Source organism: Balaenoptera acutorostrata, chromosome 6 (genome assembly GCF_949987535.1).
Source record: "Balaenoptera acutorostrata chromosome 6, mBalAcu1.1, whole genome shotgun sequence".
Lineage (NCBI taxonomy): Eukaryota > Metazoa > Chordata > Mammalia > Artiodactyla > Balaenopteridae > Balaenoptera > Balaenoptera acutorostrata.
In genome coordinates, this window is record NC_080069.1 from 124,646,239 (window position 1) to 124,668,903 (window position 22,665).

Sequence of the window (22,665 nt, forward strand, 5' to 3'; positions counted from 1 at the left end):
AGCCCCCGCCTCCCCGCCCCCCCCCCAAGCTGGCCCCACCCCTAGCCAGCAGCCAAAGAGCAAATATTCAGCCTCCTTCCCAAGTGCCTGCCTGACCCCTGGGCATGCCTGCCACCCCCAGTGGAAGAAAGTATTATAGGATGACCGTGGGCCCAGGCCCTGGCAGGGGGCACCACCAAGGGCGGAGGATGGCGCTCCCACACTCCTCCCGGGGGGGACGAGGCGAGGGCAGCCCTGCCCGCCCTGAGTGACCACAACTCACCAGGTACTTCCCAGAGTTCGTTTATAAAAAACAATGACGAGCGCAGTACCAATTCAGCAGACTTGCTCCCCAAGGCCGGTGGGAGCCACAGACCCTGCTTTCTGGGTCCCCTGAGGCCCAGGTGGCATGAGACCAGATGTCCTGGCCCCCCAGAGCCCCGCCTCTCCCTGAGAGCCTGATGCAGGCCGTGGCTGGGACCCCGGATCCAGCCTCTGCGCCCCCCAAGCCCAGGCAGGAGGGTGGGGGCCGGGCAGATTGGCCCCGCCCCATCAACCCATCGGGGCCCAGGCCCACTCCCGCACCGGACCCCGGAGGCACAAGGGTGGGTGAGGCCCTGCCCTCAGAGCTTGGGGGGGCTCCAGGTGACTTTCCTTTGCAGGGACATCAGGGTCCTGGACCCGAGGCCAGTGACAGGAAGGGGTCCCTTGCTTCCAGGGCCTGAGGAAAGCTGGGGGAGTCGCGGGAGGGGACACAGTGATATTTGGTGGGCAGGGGTCCCTCTGTCCATCGTCTAGCCAGGTCCTGCCCCGCCCCAGGCCTTGGCTACTGGGATGCCTGGGCATCGGGCCCTGCGGGGGCCCCATTCTCCTGGGGGAGCTGCGATACGTGGAAGAAGGTGGTCCTCATGGCCTGCTGGCAGGTGTCCAAGAGCTCGGGGACGTCGGCGATAGTGAGGCCAGCGGTGGGGATGGCGTCCAGCACCTCCACCTTGACGGTTCCTGGTGGGGTGGGGGGGCATCAGCAGCCTGAGGGGCTCTCCGGGGGGGGGCCCCCTCCTCTCCTCGGCTGCCCGCCAGCCTCCCCCGCAGAGCCTCCCAAGGGGCTGGGCCGGGCTCTTCCCTGGACACCCTGGTCCCGGGTGGTTGGCTTTTAATTGAGAATATCCGACACAGTCGTACACACGAGTCCCAAGTATGTTCTCAGTGGGTGTGGGCAAGTGTGTGCTCCCCCGTGAGGACCACCCAGGGTCCAGACGTTTCCTCCCCCAGAAGGTACCCACCCTCCCTTCCACTCCCACCCTCCACAGTGGTTCAGGCGGCCTCGGGGTCTCAGATGTGGGTGGAGGCAGCTTCTATCTTGGACCCCACTTCCCACCTGGGCACCAGGTGCCCTTGTGCAGGGTCTGGAGGGAAGGGCGGAGGGAGGTCCCAAGCTCCATGGCCGGGGGGCACGGGGGTGCCCGGGAGGCTGCTGCCCCTGAGAGTTAGGCCTGGATGCGCTGGCTCAGAAGCCCACCCTGGCACAGGAAGGGGCCACCTCAAGGCCCCCGAGCCGTGTGCACGGCCCGGGCCTGTGTGTGTGAACTTGGGCACCCAGCCCACCTTCTGGGCACCTCGGCCTCCCCACAGCCCAAGGCTGAGACTCTAGACCCTTCCCTCCCTCCCTTCTTCCTTCCCCAAGCAGTCTCTGAGTAGCAGGGGTCTGTAGTGACCACCCAGAAACAGGAACTGTTCTCTTAGGGGCGCGGGTGTCGCAGTGACTGAGAACAGGCGGGCCAGCGGGTGCACAGCTTGGGGGTACCTGGGGTGAAGAGCTTCGTCTTGTAGTTGTAGAAGGAGGAGAAGCTGGAGTAAACCACGGGGATGATGGGCACCTGGGGACGGCAGACGTGGCAGCCTGAGGATGGACCGGAGCCCTCCCCCAGCCCAGCCTGATCCCCAAGGATGAGCTCTGGGGAGAGGCCTGCCTGGCCGCCAGCCTGCCCCCACCCTGGGGCTGTTCCCAGGAGTCCCTGTGACCACATCCTGCCCCAGGGTGCTTCCGCACACTGACCCCTGGGCCTCCACGCCCTGGGTGGCCCAGAGTCCATAAACTCATCCTGCACATCACCATTCAAGCATTCCCTTCTCCAGGAAGACTTCCTGGGTTGGCACGTATCCATCTGATGCACATCTGCATTCCCCACGGGGTCCTAAGATTACCCAGGGCCCTGTCCCGTTTAGCCAGAAGAGGTAACTGAGATCTTTCTGCCCACCCCTCCCTTCCCAACCTCTCCCCCATCCCAGGGAAGATGGGGGCAGCTCCAGCCAGGGGAGGGGGCAGGGTATTCCTGGAAGACACCAGCATCAAGTCCAATGGTGACTCCAATGGTGATGCCAATGTCGGAAATGGCACCTGGGGGTAATCATCAACCCGGGGCAGGGGAGAGGGGTGACAGCAAACGATGTCTGGTCTCCTGGCTGACACTCGCTGCCCCCGGCCCCCCAAAGCTCCTTCGGTATCTCGTCTCTCCTCTTCCACGACCCCTTCTCCACCGGCGAAGGGAAGTGACCTCAGTCCCAGGCCTGTGGCGGGGGTGTCCTCCTCCTCTTGCTTGGGCAGGGCTGGGGTCAGAGCCCAGGCTCACGCCCCCATCCCCACACGCCCACTGCCAGCTCGGGGCCCCTCCACCCCACGCTCCAGCTCCCACACCCGCCTGGCGCTGGCTGGGAGCTTCTGGAAGGAGGGCTCTCCCATCCTTGCTCAGGGCCACCAGGGGGTGCTAGAGGCCACCTGTCACAGGTGAAGGACAGGAGAAAAGCAAACCCCTGCCCAGCTGCCCCCCTGACTCCGATCAGGCAGGATGAAAGCCCCCTCTCCCCTGACCCCAGACGACGGCTGCCTTCCCCTACACAAGTCCCCCAGCACAGGACCGGGGTGAGACAGGGCACCCCTCACCTACCAGGAGACCCCACCCCATGGATGGATGTGCCCCAGCCTCTCTTGCCATCACCCCAGACCCCAGGACACCTCTAGGACAAACTGCATCCCTAGGAGTCAAGGACCAGAAAAACATCAAGCCCCGTGGAGGGCTCCCAGCTCCCCTATCCTGGCCCATCGCCAGCTCCGGCCCGACCCTGCCTCACGCCGCAGGCCCCGCTCCCCCTGAGCCACTGCCCACTCCCCTGCCCAGCTGGGGGTGCTGGGGGCCTGAGCCTGGCACAGCCTTCCCGAGACAGCTCAGCCAGCAGGCCTCCTGCCTCCGCCTTGATGCCAACCCCAGCCTCCCTCCGCAGGTCCCTCGCCTGGCCAGCTAGAAAGCGGGGTGCTGGGGCTCCAGGCACAGGTACGGTGGTGGCGAGCATCACTCGAGCTGGCGCTGGGCCTGATCAGGTGCCAGCCTCAGCGCTCAGCGCGGGTAAAGCGGCCCTGCCCTCCTTAGCGGGTCAGGGCCAGGTGCTGGGGGCGGGGAGGCCCCGCCGCCTGCCCAGCGGGAGGCGGTCCGTGAGCGCCAGTGGCCTCGGCCTGGCCAGGAGGTCACCTTCAGCCTTAAGCCAACCTGGACGCGCTTCCCACCCCTGGCTGCGGCCCTGCCGTACCTGGGCCTGGATGGCCAGGTAGAAGGCACCTTTCTTGAAGGGCAGCAGATCCCCATTGTCATTCCGTGTGCCCTCGGGGTAGATCCACACTTTGAGCTGTTGGAGAGACAGGAGGCGGGTCGGGGCGCTGCCCCTGGGGGGCCACCCAGCCCCAAGGAGCCCCACTGTTCAGCGGAGAACACCACCGCTACCACCACTGACAGCCGAGGCACCGCGCCTGGCTTTTCTGTCTGCGGTTTACGGACACGCACCAATGATGCGTTTTCTTCTGCCAAAGGGAGTCACACGCGCGGGCTGTCCTGACAGCACAGAAGCGTTCACACCGCCAAGCAGGCCCCGAGCCCCAGGCGCTCACCTTCTCCCTGACCATGCGCTCGCCCACATCAGAGATCACGGTCATGGCCATCCTGGAGCGCTGCCGGTTGATGAAGAGAACGCCGCCCAGGTACATGATAAGGCCCACGGGCCCCAGGAAGAGCAGCTCGCGCTTGGCAATCTGCACGCAGCGATCAGGGAGGACCTCCATGAGGCCTGAGCCCAGGTCGGGGGCCGGGGGAGACAGAGACAGAGCCCAGCCTCAGAGCCTCCCCGAGGAGGAGCGAGCTGGCCCTCGGCCTCGGCCGCCAAGAGGCCTGGGCCAAGTCACGCCTTCCCGCTGGCTACCGGGGCATCACCTGGCCTCTGAGCCTCAGTTTCCCCTGCAGAGGGAAGGTGCTAAAGCAGGGCTCCCGTGCCCGGCGCCTTGTCTCCTGTTACCAGCCGGAGGCCTGTGTCTGCAGGGGGCACAGGTCCCCGGCCCGCATCTGCCCCCTGACCTGCCAGCTCTTCCGGGCCCAGCCCCCACCAACTGAAGCAGCATACCCCTCCTCCCCCCCTCCCCCAGGCAACTGGGAAGGGCCGGCCCTCCCACCAAACCCTCCGCGGCCGGCCTACCCATCATGTCCAGGATGCTCTGGTGGTTGGAAATGATGACACAGGGGCGGTCCTCCTCCAGCTTCTGGCGGCCCTTTACCTCAAAGCGAAGGCCGTACAAGTACTTGAAGGACCGGATGAACCAACTGATGATGCTGAGGAGGGAGATGGGCCGTGAGCAGAGGCCAGCGCCCACCTTGTACCTCAGGCTCCGCCCGCAGACCTGGCCAGGGTCATCCCGGTGCAGGACCAGAGACAGACACAGCACGGGGACCCCCCGCCCGCCCTGGCAGGCTGGCCACTGACCCTGAGCTCGCCTTCCCCTCGGAGAACCTTCAGGTCCTGTCCCTCAACCTCTCAACGGGATGGCGAGTGCCTCCCTGCCCCCCTGCTACCCCAGCCGGCGAGGGTAAGGTCACACAGGAGCAAGGCCTCGGGGGCCCGGACGCCCGGCAGGGGGGAGGGCGCCTCCTTCCGCGTCTGCATTCCCAGGCCTGCACCTGCCACCCAGCCCTCACCCCACACCCCTGCTCGTCACCACAAGCGGGGCGGCCCAGCTGGACGGGGCTGAAGGCCGAGGGCCCCCGGGGCCGGGCTGGCTCCGTTCTCAGACGTGTCAGCGACCGTGTCAGCGACCAAAGGACCCGACACGGAGAGGCCCCTGCAGAGGAGGCTGGGCCCCCACCCACGGGAAGTGACCGTCCCCTCAAGGCAGAGCCACACCGGGAAGAAAGCGTGGGTACCAAGCGGAGGCCTTGTCGAGGAGCTGAAGGTTGCTTCCAGTCTCCACCGCTGGGGAGACCGGCCCGGCCAGGCATCACTCCTCCCCTGCGTCCTACAGAGCAGCGCCCCAGCCCCTTTCACAGACACACCCACGGTCACATGAGGATGGCAGTGGAGCCAGGATGTGTGTGGGCCCCGCTCCCAGCAGGAGGCTGCCCTGGGCACTCGTGACCTTGAGGGGCCTGGCCCAGCAGCACTCGACAGGCAGGCACGACCAGGCATGTCCCTGGGAACGGTGTCTGCAGGTGGCTGGCCGGCAGGGAGAAGGGTGGCCCTGGCCCCCTGCTCTGCGGGAACACTGCACACACTTGGCAAGGGACAGGTGCCCGTGAGGGGTCAGCCTGCTCGGGGTGACGGAGTCCGAGGCTTGAGGTCACTCCTCTGCAACTCAGGCAGGTCCTCTGGGTCCTTCCCATCCGTGGGTGGCAGGGGGCTGAGGGTGGGCCCCAGTGACCCAAGGGTTCCTGACCCAGAACTGTTCCGCTTCTCCCAGAAGATTTGTGTGCGCGCGCACACACACACACCCACACTAGGGTCATTTGATCTCCCCACAGTCCTGACTGGAAGGGAGGGATTTCCCACTTTATCCAGAAGGGACTGGGCTCAGAGCTGGCCCTCAATAGAGCAGAGACTCAGAGCTGGGCCCTTGACCCAAAGCCACACTCAGGTCTTTAAAACTACACGACATAAAATTTACCATCTTAACTCGTTTTAAGTTCAGTGGCATTAAGTGTACTCACATTGTTGTGCAACCGTCCCCCCCATCTGGGACTCTTTCATCTTCCCAGACTGCCACTCTGTCCCCATTAAACACTCACTTCCCCCGCCCCCCTTCCCCAGCCCCGGGCCCCACTGTCCACTTTCTGTCTCTATGGATCTGTCTCCTCTAGGCCCTCACATGAGTGGACCCTGTCAGATTTGCCTCTTTGTGTCTGAAAGGCAGACTCGTATCCAGCTCACAAAGCCTAACTCCCCACGTTATCGCGCGGTGCAAATGGGGAAACTGAGGCTCCAGGAAGCAGCTGACCCTGGGCTGCTCTCACAATCAGACCGGCCAGCCTTCCCCGGATCTGGACGCCAGGCCTTCTTCCTTAGCTTTGTAAGCCTCAGCCAGCTCGAGCCAGACCTTCCCGTTTGTCCCCATCCGGCTCGGGGTTGCCAGGCTGGTCACTCTCGGGAGAGCTGACTGGCAGTCTCAGCTGGGGAGCCTCGGGCATCTCAGCTGCAAAACACAGCTTCTCGGGTCATCTTGAGGGTTGAAGGGCACAGGGAGAGGGCCTGTGTGTCCAATAAACACGGGGAAAACGCAATCTCACTGGCAAAGAAATGCAGGCTGAAACAAGAAACCCCGTCTTCATCCTTCAGATCGGCAGATGAAAGCCTGATAACAGGAGGTGTTGGCCTGGTGCTAGGAAATGGCCCAAGGGCTGCTGGCAGAAGTCGGAGGCCACAGAGGTTTCTGGAGGCCAGGTTAGCAGCACTTGGCAAAAGCCCTTAACAAGCCTATTCCCTTTGAGCTGCAATCCTCTTCCGGCCATGGATCCTAAAGCAGTTGTGAGGCAGGCATAGGCACGGTCTGAATTAGGAAAATCTGAAAACACCTCAACGTCCCCCGTGGGGAGAGGTAAAATAAACGGGGCTGTGGCAGAGGAAAATTGCAAAGATCTGCATTTATTTGCTGCCAGGGCTGTTCCCTTGACTTCTAATAACTACATATCGTTTCCATTTCCCTCCCAGGCCACATCTGGAAAGGACAGTGTTTCTCTCTGGTAGTGGCATCTGCTGGCTCCATTTTTCTTCTTTTTAAAAAATTGGGGTGAAATACACATAAAATTTATCATTTTAAACCATTTGTCAGTGTCCGGTTCAGTGGCACAGGTACATTCACATTGCTATGCAGCCATCCCCAACCATCCGTCTCCAGAACTTTTCTATATTTTCTTTTTGTATCTAATTTAAGGGATCAGTTGTATATGGGTAGGTTTTTGATTTTGTTTTGTTTGAACTATGAAAGATGCTGTGTATAAGACTCAGCTGAGCAGGGGCTCTCTGCAGCTGCTCTGCTGCTTGTTTCCCGCCTCGCCCACTCCGGCTGGGAGCCCAGGCCAAGGCAGAGCCCCCGCACCAAAGGCTCCAGGACGGACAGACAGGCCCAGGGCTGCCCCACAAGCTGCAGCAGACGGAGGCGCCCATGGCAACTCTCCACACATTTACAAATAATTGCTCTCAGACTAACTAAAAGATACAGCCGCCGGGTGAGTACAGGAAGCTGGGAAAGAAAGGTGCATCTCGGGAGTGGAAAGAGGCAACGGATGTTCCTCAAGGGGAGGGGACCGGTCACTCCCAGCAGGCAGCGTGCACGTGGGTGCCCACTTTTCCTTCTCCTAATGTCCCATGTTTTCAAGGTTTTCTGTAAAAGTGGTGGGAAAGTATCTATTATCATTTTAATAGTGCTTCCTTGAAGAAGGAAGCAGACCGAGCTTTGCAGAGGCCCCTCCAGTGCCCAGGCAGGGAGAGCCGGTCTGTCCTGGCCTGGAGCGCAGCACGCTTCCAACCACGGGGACAGACACCCCACAGCCACGCCCGGCATCTCCTGAACGCTGCATGCCACGCCTGCGCCTAGAACAGACGTGAACTGTCCTGTTTCGGTCAGACAATAACCCCACAAGGTCGTACACTCATTACACCCAGGTGAGGAAGTCAAGGCTCAGCAGAGCTAAGCGACTTGCCCAAAGTCACACAGCAGGGAGGCCAGGATGGGCCGGAGCCCACCTCGAAACCTGACTTTTGAAAAATGTGTGAAAAATGTCAAGCAGAGGGCCTGCTGGAGGCGGGGTGATGGCTCCAGGGTTGCCAGGTGGAGTCTCGAGCTCCTTTTGAGGCCTCCCCCTCCTCCCCTGGGGGGCTCTATGGCCCCCACCCCACCCCCAGCAGGGCTGCAAGTGGCTCTGTCATCCTCTCCCAGCAGGAAGCTCAAAGCAGCCACCCTCCCCAGGCTGCCCTGCCTGCCCAGCCCAGGCCTCATCCTGAGCGCCGACACCCCCTGTGCCCCAACACCACCCACCTGACCCCAGCGCCCCGCCCCTCGGCCGCAGGAGGCCCGGAGCTGCTCCCTCCTCTCCCCTACGGGGAGCAGGGCAGGAGTCACGGGTGCACGCCAGGGATGTGCCCGTCCCACACCCTCCAGCCCTGAACCCCACGTCCTGCCTCCCCTGGGGGCAGAGCTAAGGTTGCCTGAAGCCCAGGTGGCCCAGGGCTGGGTTGAGTGCATGGCACAAGGTTTCAGAAGCACTGCTGACAGCTGCCAGGTAGGTGATTGATGCCAGCTTTCCATAGCAAGGCAGGTGGCCCCCAGGACAGGTTCCTTCCAAGTGCCCTTAAGCAGAGGGGACCTCCTGGCCCCTCCTGGGTCTTTCTCAGAAGCCCTCCACTTAACCCTGACCGGGGCCGCCGGCCTAGAAGTGAGCGAGCGTCATAAACGCTGCAGATTTTGGGGGGCCTGAGGCCGACCTCCTGTGCTCGCCCGAGGACACCTGGGCCCGGCCCAAGCTCAGGGTCAGACAGACCCTGACTCCCTCTCACCAGCTGTGACCTTGGGCAATGGACTTGACCTCCCTAAACTTCCGTTTCTACTCGTGAAATGGGAAGGGTGTGGAGGGACTGAGCGAGATGAGGCTGGAACGCCCAAGGGAGCCCTCCGCAAACAGCAGCTGTGTCGCAAACAGCAGCTGTGTCGGCGACGACACAGAACAGAAGAATCAAAGTAAATGAGAGCAAGAGGATCCTCCCCCGGCGGCACCTGCTCCAGGCGGCTGGGAAGCAGTTCAAGGTCAGGTCTGAGCTACCTGCTGACCTCTGCCCTCAGCCCCTGGACTCGGCGTAGGTGGCTCTGGGGAGACCTGGCAGCTGTTTCGGCCGAGAGGCGCCAGACCTCAGCCAGACCCCACGGGCTTTGCCCAGGAAAGGGAGGGGCTTGATGGGGTTTGTTCAGGGCGGCCCTGCCAGGAGGGCAGCACACACAGCCATTGATCTGCTCAGGGGACGGGAGGTCCTGGGAGGGCCACCTGGCAGAGCAGCAGTGTTTTCCAAGTGTCATGTGAGCTGGAGCACAGAGGGGGCCTGGAGCTGGGGGCTCCAGCCTGTTCAGGTGCCCAGAGGTGTTAAGAGGGGCCTGGAGGGAGGCGGGGCCGTGAGCAGAGTGTCCAGGGCTCTCGGGAGCTCTGCTTCCTGGGCCCGCAGCAGTACACCCAGAGGGGAGGCTCTGCCCCTCACTATCCCACCACAAGCAAAGCCAGGGCAGACCTTCCTGCGAGACCAGGGCCCCAGGCCGGCCGCCAGGTGCTGCGTCTGCCTCCACGCATACCCCAGGGCCACGCAGTGGCTGGCAGCGCTGGGTTCAAACCCTGACCGGCATCGACAAGCCACCCGCCCCTGGCTGCAGTGATGCCCGTCCTCGATGTTTCGAGCGGGGGGGGGGGCCGGGGGGGGCGGCTCCATCTGCCCTGCCCCCACCCCACCCGCAGCCTAGCTATGCCCCCCAGGTCCCGGCCACTAGGATGGACGCAGAAGTGGGCAGTTCAGTCCCCAGAGGTCCTGCCGTAACAGTGGCATGCTGGACCCCGAGAATGGGGGGTCCACAGGCCAGAGGAGCCGGCAGCTTTCTGTGGCCCCAGGCTGCCCGCCCTGGTCGCCTGTGATGCATGAAAAAGTAAACTCTCCGGGTTAAGCCGCTGTTGTTAGGTTTCCTGATCCTGCAGGGAACCCAATTCTAACACACGCCGCTTCCCTGGGCCTCGCTCTCTTCTCTGTCGAATGGGTGTAATAAGGGCATGTGCCCCTGGGACGAGGAAACAGGACCTGCTACTCCAGCCTCACCCTGAACGCGGGACCCTGCCACTCTGGGAGGGGTCCCTGGCCTCAGCCCACAGCCTGGTCAGAACAGAGTCTGCCTCTGCTTCTCAGTTCCCAGCACCGCCCTGCACACTCAGAGCTCGCAAGTAAATGGCAAAGTCCTCCTTGGGTGCTCACCCAGAGCCCCATCATGGGGAGGGGCGGCTGCTCACGGGGAACACGGGAAAGTGAGGGGGCGGGCGGAGTGGGGCTGCACCTCCTGGAACTCAGGGATTCCCCCGAGCCTGGCCTCCAGCCCCAAAGCAGCCACGGCGCTGCCCCCAGCCCCTAATGCTGTGAGAGAGGAAAAGTGAAAAGCGTGCACTGTGGAGTCACTCTCAGTGGGTCTGCAGCCCAGGGCCCCCGTGTCCCAGCTCTGGGATCCCGCCAGCCATCTCCCCACTCCCCGCCTTGGAGGCCTGAGTTTCAAGCTGCTGCTCTGCAGACTCATCTGTAAAATGGAACACGTAATAATCCCTGTCCCCAGGCTTGAGGCATCCGCGGCGCACGGTGCGTGCTCAGGAGATGGAAGCAGAGGCTGGTGTCGAGGATGGTGGGAAGAGTCCTTCCGGAAGTTAGGGTGGGACTGGAGCGGGGAGCCAGCCAGGCACCCACGGCGCTCAGTGGTCCCAGCCCAGGAGGGGCCTGAAGCCTGTCCACACAGCACCCCAACCTCCACTTCCGTACTCCTGGGCCCTGTCCCTGGACCTGCTACCTAGAGGTACAGGGCACCTCCTCATCCTCTGCATTTCTCAGCCCCCCCGCAGATGCACGCCTTGGGGAACTCGTGTTCACAAGGCACCCTGTCCCTACCCCCTCTCTTGGCCATCACTGGGGAGCCTTGGGGGTCATCACTGTGACGCACCTCGTGGGACCTGGGGGTGCAGGGGAAGGAGGCTGTGGGCTCCCGAACCCCCAGGCCCGCCCCTCTCTGGGGAGGACACAGCACCTCTGTTATGTCCTGGACTGGTCCCTCTGCAGAGCCTGAGTCGGGGGCTGCCCTGGGGAGGGAAGGGCAGCAGGAAGCTCCCTCCTGAGCACCATCAGGGCCTCCAGGGTCCTGAAGAGGATGCCCCAGTTGGCCAGAATCTTGGGGGAGGCTGGGGGCCAAGCCAGCAGAGGCTGGAGGGCCGGGCTGGGCAGGGTGGGGCCGGAGCGCCAAGTGCTGGTCAGGCTGGCCTGCCAATCCAGCCACCGCGTCACAAAGGGCAGCTGGTGACTTCTGATCTGACGCCAGGAAGCAGCTTTGAAGCCCAGGCCTGGAAGAGCGAGTTGGGCCTTTGAAAGACAAGGAGAGGCCACCTGATAATACGGAGCCTGGGAGGGGGAGGGTCACCTCCAGGAACGCCTGTCACCTGCTGAAAACCTGCTCCAGCCTTGCTTCCCACCCAAACCCAGGACAGCACCCCCTCCAAGGAGCCCACCGGCCCTTGCTACCTGAAGCCACCCCCTCCCCCTGCCCCTCCAGGCCGGTCCCCAGCAGGTGCTGAATGGAGACTCTGGCTGTGAGCCCACTGCCTGCAGGGGATCCTCAATCTCAGGCCAGGCCCTCAGAGCTATATTTCTGGAAACAGGCCCTCCCCACCCCAGAGGGTTGGCTGCTTGAGAAGACAGCTGGAAGGGCAACAAGTGGGCCGCCCCTGGGATCTGGGCTCCCTGGGACGCTGGCCTGGGCCATTTTGGGGGGCTACTAGAGACCCATGGCCCACCCACCAGGCTCCCCGGCTCCTACTCCACACTCCCACTCCTGGTGCCACAGGAGCCACAAGCCCCTGAAAACAGGGCCCGGAGGACCCACTGAGCGTGGGCCAGTCCCGGCAGGATCAGCCCGCCCAGATGAACAAGGACAGGGACGGCAGAAAGCCAGGAACCCTCACCCACTGCCCTGTAAGCACGTGGGTGGCGAGGGCCTCGGGGACGACAGTATGCCCACACCAGGCCACAGCCAAGGGCCATCATTGCAAAAGCCGGTGAGGAACGCCAGCAACAGCCCCTCCCAATCGGAAACTGGGAGAAAGGGCAAGGAGCCCCCTCTCAGGCCACCGTGCCCCCGCCCAGCCTCTGACCCAGAGAGGCCCCCCGACTCTTCTGCTCAGCCCAGCCTGACCCCTCACCCCAGCAAATCCAAGCTCCCCAGCCCTGGAGGGCGTCCCAGCCGCCACCCGTTCTTCCCGCCCAGAAGCCGGACCCCAAGGACTCCCCGCCCACCCTCCCCCGCGGAGCCACCACACCTTCCTAAGCGGAAGGAAAGGGAAGGGGAACCGGCCTGGTGCGCGAGCACCAGTGCGCTCATCGCTCGCGGCAGGTGGGCGCGAGCGGGTGGCGGAGAGAAGACGAGGAACGCCCCAGGCCCCGAGCGGAGGCGGGTCCGGGCGGGGCGGGGCACGCGGGCGGCCCACCCTCCCCGCGGGGAAGCAGGACCGAGCCTCTGCCCGCTTGGCCCGGCCGCGTTTCTCTCGGGGCCGCCCGCACCCCGCACTCCCTGCGCGGCGCCGAGGGCGAGACCTGTTTAAACCCCTCCGTGCTTGCCCCTGGCCGGGGCCCCGGGGCAAGGGCGCGGGGACACTGTGACGCCGGCTCCGGGGACCCCGGCCCACCCTCGGCCGCCTCCCCAGCCGCGCTCTCCGACCCGCTCTCCCCTCGGCCGCTCCGAGAGCCCGGGAGAGGCGCGGGCAGGGCAGGAAGGAGGGAAACGACACGGTAAAGTTAGGGAAGCGGAAGCGGGCGGCGGCGCAGCGCTGCCCCCGCCTCGGTGTCTCTCCCCACCCCGCCCGGCCCCCTTGCCTCATATTCTCCACCGTCCGGCCGCCGTGGCGCAGCAGGCAGACGACCACGGCCACCGCGGAGACCGTGAAGCAGAGCACGCAGTACAGGCCGATCTTGGCGTAGAACTTGGCGGAGCGGCTCAGCTGCAGCAGCAGCAGCGCCAGCAGCAGCGCCGCGGTCAACCACGGCCAGAGCTCCATGGCCGCGCCCCGAGCCCCGACGGCGCGGGCCTCCGGCTCCCTGCCCGGGCTCCGGCCGCGTGCTGGCGGCGGCGGCCCCTCCTCCTCGCCCTGACCCGCCCGCGCCCCTTATTGCGAGGGCGGGGGACGGGGGGGGGGAGCGAGGGGGCGGGGCGGCCGGGGTGGCGAGCGGAGCTCGAGTGAGGAAGAGGCTAGGTGCGCCCCGCCCGCGACGTCCACACCCGCCGCTCGGTCACCGGCCCGGCGCCGCCCCCGCCCCGCCCCGCCCGCGACACTGCTGGGGCCCTCCCGCCAGGCCTCCGGCCTCTGGCCCTGCGCCCCTCCCCAGCCCCCGCATCCCCGCAGCGGGTCGCCTGGGCCGTGGCACCCCGCAGGTCCCCACCGCCGGGCTGCCTTCCCACCACTTGCGGGCACCGCCCCCGAGCCCTAGACCGCGGCTCCAAAGGCGGCCGAGGACGCGGCTGCCCTTGCCAGCCCGGTTGCCACACAAAGGGCCCTTGAACCGCGCCCGGTGACCGACGGGTAGCCTGCCGCTTCGGGTCCGCTCCAGCAATTGAGGGGAGACCCAGCCTTGTGCGGCCCAGTGGGCGCAAGGACTGAGGGGAGGGGGCTCTGAGTAGGCATGAGGCGTGTTTCTGGGCGGGGCTGGGAGCAACGGCTTTGGGTGCCAGGGCCCGCGTGTTATCTCCAGCGCTCCCGGTGCCAGGCCAGGGCCGGTATCAGGCGACTGTTCACCACATCAGCGGATGGGCCTGCGCTGGCCTTGGGGAGGAGCAGGGACCCTGCCCGGTGCTCCAGGTCACCCGCTGTGGGCGCAGCCAGCAGGCCTCAGAGCAGATCGAGGCTGTAAAACCAAGTTTCCTTTCTGCACAAGTGCCCTCCACCTGTGTCCTGGGTCCCGGGTTTGCTGCAATTTACCAATGGCCGCACGTGTGGAGCCCCAGGGGCCTTAAGAATGCTGTTATTGGCCTCTTCCCTTTTTCAGATGCTGAGGTGATCTGTTACTGAAATACTTCACTGAAGCCTCCCCCCTCCCCAAACTGCTATTTTGGCTGACAAGTACAAAAGCTTCCATCATGGAGTGAATGGGGGTCTCAGGCCCAAAGGGAGGAGTGGTTTCCCTGCTGTGGGTGGAGTAGCCCATTCACAGGTGTTCTTAGCTTTTCACAAAAGTGGAGCGTCATTTCCTCTGCATTACACCTGTGGGCGATTTACAGTAAAACCTATGAGAGCATTCTCTAGTTCAGCCTTGCTCCAAATCCGTCTGGCCATCATTCTGCATCAGATAGAACAGCTTGTCTCTTTTTCCCCTCTTGGAACAGGATACTGCTGCCCCCTCTAGAGGAGGCCTGAGAGCCTCCCGGGGAGGGGGTGCTGTGCCAGGGCTGGCTGCAGGATTTGGGGCTCCCTGGACAGACCACAGCGAGACTCCAGAAAAGGCTCGTGGGTCAGGTGGGCGCATGACAGCCAGCAGTGCTGCAAGGAGCCCCAGGCCCCGAGCGGAGGCGGTGTAGAAATACATTGAGCTGGAGGCCCCAGAGGGTCCTTACAGAGGAACAGAATCCCACGCTCACAACCACCACGGGCAGACAGAGTTGCTTTACCCAAGGGCTCCTTCTGGTCCTTTAGCTCCCAGCCCACCACCCTTGCCAAGGCAGCCCCACCCACCGCTCACATCCCTTCCCGGGCTTCACTCTTCCGAGCGCTTCCCAGGACTCAGTTACGCGTTCGTGGGTTTTCGTGTTCGTGGCCGTTCTCCCCCACCTCCCAGGGCTGCTCCACTGAGCCATGCTGCTCTGGCGTCTGACACCCAAGAGAATAATGCCTGACACACAGTAGGTGCTCCACAAATACTCCCCAGAGCAAACACCTCCCCATTTTACAGAGGTGACGGGGAGAAGCCGGCCCCCGTCCCCATATCCCACACCCACTGCCCCGGGAAGGCCGCTAGCGCCTGCTGCGCTGCCCTGTCTTCCTGCTCCCAGGGGCAGTGGTTCTGGACGCCGCTGTTTTGTCCTCAGACAGACAGACAGGCTGTTGCTCAATTTTGCCTCCTTTCCCAGTTCCTTCCTCCTCTGGGGAAGTGTTGAAAGAAAACGTCCACTTTTCCCCTGATAGGGAGGGGGAGGAGGAGGGGCCTCAGACTCCGCTGGGTCTGAAACAAATATTCAATATTCTCCTGTAATGCCCCATTTGGAAGGCTAACAATAACTCTTTTTGTTTCTTGAAAGTGAATCACCAGAGAATCTTCTGGGTTGGTGGAGATACCGAGACATGAAATTTTCCTCTAAAATGAGTGATTCATGACGAAGCAGGGCCTGGCGTGGGCTCTCTCCGGGCTCCTCCCACGTGGAGAATGCTACTTTAACAGGCAGGGATGTACCGGCGTCCTGCCTGACCCTCTTGGGTGCCCCGAGTCCCCACAAGCACCCAGGGAAGGTGCTGGGTGAGTTTGTTGCTAAGTCAGTCCCATCCCCTGCTGGACGACAGCTGAGAGCCCTCCTGGGCATTAGCTGGGACCTGCCCAGCCAGACAGCACCTGACACCAGGTGACACAATCGGGGCTGAACCGGCACCGCCTCCTGAGGCCACAAGAGCCCGCAGCAGCCGAGGGGAGGGGCCCTGAGGTCCTTGTGTTTATCTGGGGTTGGGTGGGGTATCTGGAAGGAAGGGCCAAGCCTCTGCATTTCTGGAGGCCCAGATAAAGCACCCCTCCTCGCCATGTGGCTTTAGGGGCAGGGGCGGGATGCCCAGCCTTTGAACTCCAGAGAAATGGCTAAGGTCCAATATCCCCGAGCCTCAGTTTCCCTGTGGCCTGTTTCCAGGAGGCCAGCGGGAAGCAAGGCCACTCCTGACTTTGCCTCTGGCATCAGGAGGTGGATTCCTCTCCCTTCAAACCTGCCCAGGTAAAAGGCCAGGACGCCAAAGCCAGGGAGGGGACAAAGTCTCAGCAGTTGCTGGAGATCAGGGACCATTTAGACGGAGAGCAGCCAGTTGCATAGCTGGTCGGGGGCGCAGGGAGGAGCCCCACTCCCTCTGGGGAGGCATCTCCAGGAGTCTCATCTCCTGGGGAGAAGCTCCTTGGGAGGAAGGAAGGTGGGGAGAGCAGAGCAGGGCCCTGCAGAGGGAGGCACCTGGGCGGCCCCGGGGCACGCAGGTGAGCTTGCTGGGGCCTGTGTTCTGGGACCTCTTGGCGGGTGTGCCGCTAGGCACCAGTGCCATCCCACCACCAGTAAATAAAGTAGCCTGTGAATCTTTCATGGACGTGTGCTTAAGAATAGATGAGGTGACGCCTCTGGGCCTGATTCCCAGGTCTCTGCAGGGGGCGGTGCTGGGGCCACAAACTCCCCAGGGAGTGGCGAGAGGACTGTACGGCCGGGCTCCAGGGGTGCTGGCCAGGGCACAGGGAGCCAGTGACACAGAGCCTGGGCTCCGGGGTCAACAGGAAATCGCCATCTGGCTGTAATGTCAGGAGCTCCTGGGTCACAAGACCAGGGGGAGGGGCTGGGAGGGCAGAGCAGCTTCTCCTCCCAGAGAGGGTGTCTGGGCTGGGAGATAGAGGGCCGTAGGAGCGCAGGGAGCGACGGGTGAGTGGGGCAGATGCCGCTGGACAGAGCAGGGGAGACAAAGGCCCCAAGAGGAGCCAGAGCTGAAGGCCCCGGGGTGAGGCCCTTTCCGCAGCAGCCCCTCCCATCGCTGGAGAGCTGGGCCCCCCGTCCCAGGTGGCGGCCCCCTCGCACAGCCCCTCATGGCCACGACACACGTGTCTGAGTGCCAGGCTTGGGTGGGAGGGGGAGCAGGGACAAGAGGGGCCGAAGGCAGAAAGCATCCAAGCAGAGGCCAAGCTGAGGCCCTGGAGCCGGCGCCCTAAGGGCCCCACCGGCCTCCCTGCCTCTGACATCAGCCGGTACCCCAGGTCTCCGATGGGTCCTCAGAGATGGCCTCACTCAGCCCCACACTGGACAGACAGGGGCCCAGAAGGGCGAGAGGGCTCTCCCAGGGTCCCCGGCCAGCAAGATGGAGCAGGAGACAGGGTTTGGTGCCCAGGGTCGGACCCAGGCGTCCCTGTCCAGCCCCCTGGATAACCTCGGACCAGCCCTTCCTCTCTGGGCCTCAGTTTCCTCAGCTGTGTGTGGGGCCCGTGAGCTGAAGGGGGACAGGCTGGGTGGCGTGCCAGGCCTATCCTTGGGCAGCTGCCCTCAGCCGCCTCACCCCTGGCCCAGCTGGCATCAGACTCCGTCAGCTGCCCCGGCGCTCCGCAGGCCAGCCCGTGGTGCTGGACAGGCCTGGAGGCCAGACAGGTCGCCCGCTGCCTTACACCACCCACTCCCGGCCTCGGCTGCTGCCCAAGGGGCTGCCTCTCGGGCCATGGGGCCTCGGAGGTGCCCTGGTCCCTTCTGTCCTGCCTCACCACCGCAGAGGGAGGAGGCCACAGATACTAGGGAAGCCCCCCGCCCCAGGGCGGGTGGGGGCGTCCTCTCCACCGTGAAGGGGGAGGGACGGGGAGGGAGGGGCCAGGGCTCTGCCCCGCTGACCAGGCCTCCTTCACCCTCCCCTGCATGTGCTGAATTGAAATCCCAAATCGGCCTGCTCCCCTCACGCCCGCCACCCTGAGCTGACTGAGGTCAGGTGGGACGTCTGTCTGGTCCATTATGTGGTCGGGAAGGGCCTTTGGTGGCAGCTCTGCAAACCCACCCCGGAGACTCAGACTCTCCAGTTCAGGGAGCAGCTCTTCACTCTTCCTCAGACGGCCCCTTGACCAGAGGAGGCGGAAGGTGGGAGGCTGGGCGCTCCACTCTGCAGATACCCGGGCCTGGGTTCCGCCCGCCATCGCTGGCCGGTGGCCTTCCCCCGTGTGGGCCATCGTCCCTCCTGGTCCAGTGGGAATAAGGGACCGGGGGAGGCAAGGCCCTCCCCGTGGGTTCCTTCTGCCACGTTTCCTCTCTGTCCCCGAGCTGCGCTGGGTGACCCATGGCTGCCACCCAGGGCCTCCAGGGAGCCCCCAATCCCCCTGCAGCCAGGCCAGGCCTGGGCCATGGGGTGCTGTGTGCATGGGAAGGAGCCGGTGTCCCTGCGTCCCGCTGGCCCTGGGGCTCCGTGGGCAGAGGTAGGCGGCTTCCTGCCCCACCTCGCCACCGCCCGTTGGCTCAGTCCCGCTGTCCGGCCCCTGAGACCTCTCCACGCAGCTCCCTGCTCCATGGCCGGGGCCTCAATGGTTCACTGGTCAATGAATGAATGAGCGCGAGAGCGAGTGAGTGAAGGACTCCTCCCTTACAAGTCCAAAGAGGAGCACGCCTGCTGCCTGCAGCCTGCCAGCTCCCGGGCGGTCGGGGGACACTCGAGGCCCTGAACTGCTGAGCTGGGCCCACCGCCCACAGAAAGGGACCGAGGGACTCGATCATCGGGGAAAAGCCACTGGCGGGAACGGCTGGCTTGCTTCTGCACCAGGGATGGCCCTCCGGATAAGCAGACACAAGAAGGCACTGGTCATTGAAATGACCTGCACACAGGCCTCAGGTGCTGTTGCCGTTTCTGTCTGTCCTGCCCTCTCCGCCTTTCCCCGTGGAGACCCAGTCCCAGGAAGCGGGGTATCTGAGCTCCGGCTTCTGCCCCTCTGCGGCACTCACACACACCCACTCAAGCGAGCTGTGGAATGCTGGCCACGTGACACTGGGGCAGAGCAGCCCCAGGCGGATGGGAGAGTGAGTCAGAGCTCTTATCTCCGTTCATAAACCCAGTGAAACTCCAGGTGAATTCATGACCTAAATATGACCAAGGAAACTCCTGTGGGAGCACAGGGACCGTGGTGGGAGCAGAAGCCTGGCAGGTGGAGATGAGGGAGAGCCCCTGGGTGAAGAGGGAAACAGAGACATGGCCCAGGACCACCTGGCACAGTTACGCAGGTTGTGCGCTGCACAAGTCTAGAGAGTTCCAACAACATGAACTACAGCAGCCGTCCCTTTCAGAGTGAGCAGACCCAGTTCTCTGGCCTTTGACCCTCACCACACCCTTCACCATTCAGAGGCCTAGATAAATGAGTCAAAGTCAATGGGTCCTGCTACCTCTGGGTAAGAGGTCAGAGGCAAGGTTCCAGAGCTCAGTCTAAGCCTCCCCGCCCTGCCCTGCCCCGCCCAGCTCTGCCTGGATGTCAGCCAGCACCACTGCCAACATTCACCTGAGTCACCATGCAGGGCAGGTGCGGCCTCCTGGTGACCCATCCGGACATCAGTCACTGAGCTGATGAACTTGGAGCCAGGGCTGCAGCCTCACCCTGGACTCCTTCCCTGCACTTGCCTGTGCTGTCCCAAGAATGGTCAGCAGACCTAGCAAATAAAATAATAAAATACAGGGCACTCTGACTTCCCTGGTGGCACAGTGGTTAAGAATCTGCCTGCCAATGCAGGGGACACGGGTTCGAGCCCTGGTCCGAGAAGATCCCACATGCCACAGAGCAACTAAGCCCGCACACCATAACTATTTTTTTTTTAATAAATTTATTTATTTATTTATTTATTTATGGCTGCTTTGGGTCTTCATTGCTGCACACGGGTTTTCTCTGATTGTGGTGAGCAGGGGCTACTCTTTGTTGCAGTGCACGGGCTTCTCATTGCGGTGGCTTCTCTTGTTGCGGAGCACGGGCTCTAGGCACGCGGGCTTCAGTAGTTGCAGCATACAGGCTCAGTAGTTGTGGCTCACGGGCTCTAGAGCGCAGGCTCAGTAGTTGTGGTGCACGGGCTTAGTTGCTCCACGGCATGTGGGATCTTCCCGGACCAGGGCTCAAACCCGTGTCCCCTGCATTGGCAGGTGGATTCTTAACCACTGCGCCACCAGGGAAGTCCCACCATAACTATTGAAGCCCCCGTGCCTAGAGCCTGTGCTCAGCAACAAGAGAAGCCACAGCAATGAGAAGCCTGCGCACCGCAATGAAGAGTAGCCCCCGCTCGCCACAGCTGCAGAGAAAGCTCGTGTGAGGAACGAAGACCCAATGAACCCAAAAAATAAATAAATAAAGTAAAATTACTTTAACAAAATAAATATCAGTAATAAAATATTTTTTAAAAATACAGGGCACTGGGCTTCCCTGTGGCTCAGTGTTCAGGAATCCGCCTGCCAGTGCAGGGGACACAGGTTCGATCCCTGGTCTGGGAGGATCCCACATGCCGCGGAGCTGCTAGGCCCGTGCACCACAACTATTGAAGGCCGCGTGCCTAGAACCCATGCTCCGCATCAAGAGAAGCCACTGCAATGAGAGGCCCACGCGCCACAACTAGAGAAAGCCCGTACACAGCAACAAAGACACAACGCAGCCAAAAATAAATAATAAATAAATAAATTTTAAAAAAATACAGGGCACTGGGTAAGATCTGAATGGCAGATAAACAAGGAATACTTTTTTAGGACAAGTATGTCCCATACTAAAAAATGTCATTCGTTGTTTATCTGAAATGGAAATGTCACCAGGTGTCCTGTATTTTATCCGGTGACCCCTTCCCCAGAGTAGCGCCCCATCCTGTACCCCAGCCCCAATTCCCATTCTCGGCTGCACCTGCCAAGCCGGCCCGGCCTCTGCCGACGGCTAAGCAGCACTGCCTTCTAGTGGAAGCAGCCCTGGCCGCAGGGCGGAGGAACGGAGGGAGGAGCTCCGGATTCCCGGGCCCGCCCCCCCTTCCCGGGCCCCTCCGCTCCCCAGTGGGGCACAACCCCCTGAGAGTCAACCTGGCCCAGGGCTGGCTGCCCCGGCGCTGCACACAGTGGTTGGCCCTGGGCGGCCGGCACTCTCGAGCTCTTGTTGGTGCCCACCCTACGGCCGAGATGGTGTCGGGGGTTGTGCAGGGTTTGGGGGGACTTCTCTCCTCCCACCCGCTGGAGCTCCGTTTGAGCTCCGTTCCCTTCCTCTGAACCCCGCCCACCTGTGCACCCGGCACCGGGTCGGAGCCCGGCGCAGGCCGTCTTTCCCTGTCCCCTCGGTGCGCACAGGGCGGGAGTAGCAGCGCCGGCCCACGCGCCCCTGCAGGCTGGGGGCAGCAGAGCTTGCCACCCGCCACCAAGGCTGTGGACTCCCAGCTCTGGCTCCGTGACTGTCCTCCCCCATCTCTCCCTCCCTCTCCTTCCCTCTCTCTCCCTAACCCTTCTCACCTTTGCCTCCCTGCTTTCCTCCCTAGCTCTGCACTGACAGGCCTCCGTCTCCGGTCCAGCGCCCCAGGTCCTCCCCGCTGGGGCCAGGGTGGGTCCTCGACCCTTGGCCTCCGTGGGCTCCTTCTTCTGTGAAAACATTGAAGATTTATTTTATGCCTGTGTTGTTATAAAAAGAACCCTAGGAGTTCTTCAGTACTTTTTCCTTCTGTTTCCTTTCTGATCTGAAAAGAGGTGAAAGCACTTCTGTGGGCCCCTAAAAGCCCGTGGGCCCAGGGTCCTGAGCTATGGGCCTGGCGGACAACGGCCCTGCTCGGGCTTCGTGTAGGGGTCCTGGGGGGTCACAGCAGCCATGAGCAGATGTGTGCGGCCCCGGACGTCCTGCAGCCTCTCCGTGCCCTGGGCCGTCCTAGCCGGCAGGTGGCTTTTCCTAGTTACCCTTGGGGGTCCTGACCCATGGGAGACCCCGGGCCTGGTCACCAGCTCTGCTTCCAGGTGGACCCAGCAATACGGCAGCCACGACCCCCACGCGGACGGGCGCCGTGAGGGGGCAGGGGCTCCCGGGCAGATCCGCTCACCTCTGCCTGGCCCTGGGCCCCCCCACACCTGCCTCAGCCCCCAAAATCCCTCTAAGGCCAGCACTGGGGAGGCCCCACCTGCTCTGTTGGGGCTGATGGCCCTGCCATCTGAATAGAATCCCCACCGAAGGCGGTGGCCGCTGTGGAGTGCTGGCTGGCTCGCTCCTGGCGCCACGGGCTCCCGGTGCACGGGCCGTGTGGGGTCAGTGGGGCACTGCCGCCCCAGACGGGAGGGATGTGTGCGGGGTCCACCCTGGCCAGGGCCTCCCCAGGGCACACGCAGAGTCCTCCCACCGCACTGTGCTGCCAGACGCAGCCAAGCCCAGCCGGTGCGGGGCCAGATCCTGGGCTCTGTCTGACCCCGAGTGTCCGTGAGAGCTCGGTCCCTGCCCCGCGGCAGCCCAGGCAGCACTGAAGGTGGATCTGTTTTCACACCACCCTCTTAATGCCTGGGCAGAAGCTCAGGCCCGCCCAGGGAAAATGGCCTGGCTGGCGAGACAGAGCGTAAAGAGGCCTGGCAGGCACTCAGCGCCTGGCCCAGTGAGACCACAGCGTCACAGGAGCCCGTCTTGAAGGCCACAGGGGTGCCGCAGGGTGCTGCCCACATGCTGTCCTCTGAGGAGGCCCTGCCTTCAGAAGACTGAGCCCCGCAGGGCAGCCTCGAGGGAGAGGCCTCGCCCCCCAGGGCATGGCTTGTGGGTTCTGATCTGCTGTGGTCGTCCCGCAGAGCTGCCTCTAGGTAAACTCTTCCCTTCCTGTGCCCACCGGGCCCTATCCCACAGAGAAAAAGTTGGGCAAGCTTCCCCTCCGTGTTTCTCTTAGAGGAGCACTGCACAAAGCGA

The 22,665-nt window shown here is 63.3% G+C and overlaps 1 protein-coding gene across 2 annotated transcripts; it reads right to left on the bottom strand.

Annotated features, from left to right (window-relative positions):
• Positions 1-266: 266 nt before the first annotated feature.
• Positions 267-13,235, bottom strand: AGPAT2 (1-acylglycerol-3-phosphate O-acyltransferase 2). Of its 2 annotated transcripts, XM_057549431.1 has the most exons (6): positions 12,931-13,228; positions 4,495-4,628; positions 3,917-4,092; positions 3,562-3,657; positions 1,784-1,856; positions 267-981 (listed from the first exon to the last, which is right to left on the bottom strand). In XM_057549431.1, exons 1-6 carry the CDS (start codon positions 13,110-13,112, stop codon positions 806-808), a joined length of 837 nt encoding a protein of 278 aa, XP_057405414.1. In that variant the 5' UTR covers positions 13,113-13,228; the 3' UTR covers positions 267-805. The 2 variants fall into 2 exon arrangements, with proteins under 2 accessions (XP_057405414.1, XP_057405415.1); XM_057549432.1 differs by lacking the exon at positions 3,562-3,657 and having other exon boundaries at positions 12,931-13,235.
• Between the last annotated feature and the right edge of the window lie 9,430 nt (positions 13,236-22,665).

Excerpts from the sequence above, each read along its gene's own strand:
- AGPAT2 (XM_057549431.1), bottom strand. The coding sequence starts at position 13,112 with ATGGAGCTCTGGCCGTGGTTGACCGCGGCGCTGCTGCTGGCGCTGCTG. Across the intron at positions 4,629-12,930 it reads CGGACGGTGGAGAATATGAG|CATCATCAGTTGGTTCATCC; the intron begins GCAAGGGGGCCG and ends CTCCCTCCTCAG. Across the intron at positions 3,658-3,916 it reads AGCGCATGGTCAGGGAGAAG|CTCAAAGTGTGGATCTACCC; the intron begins GTGAGCGCCTGG and ends TCTCTCCAACAG.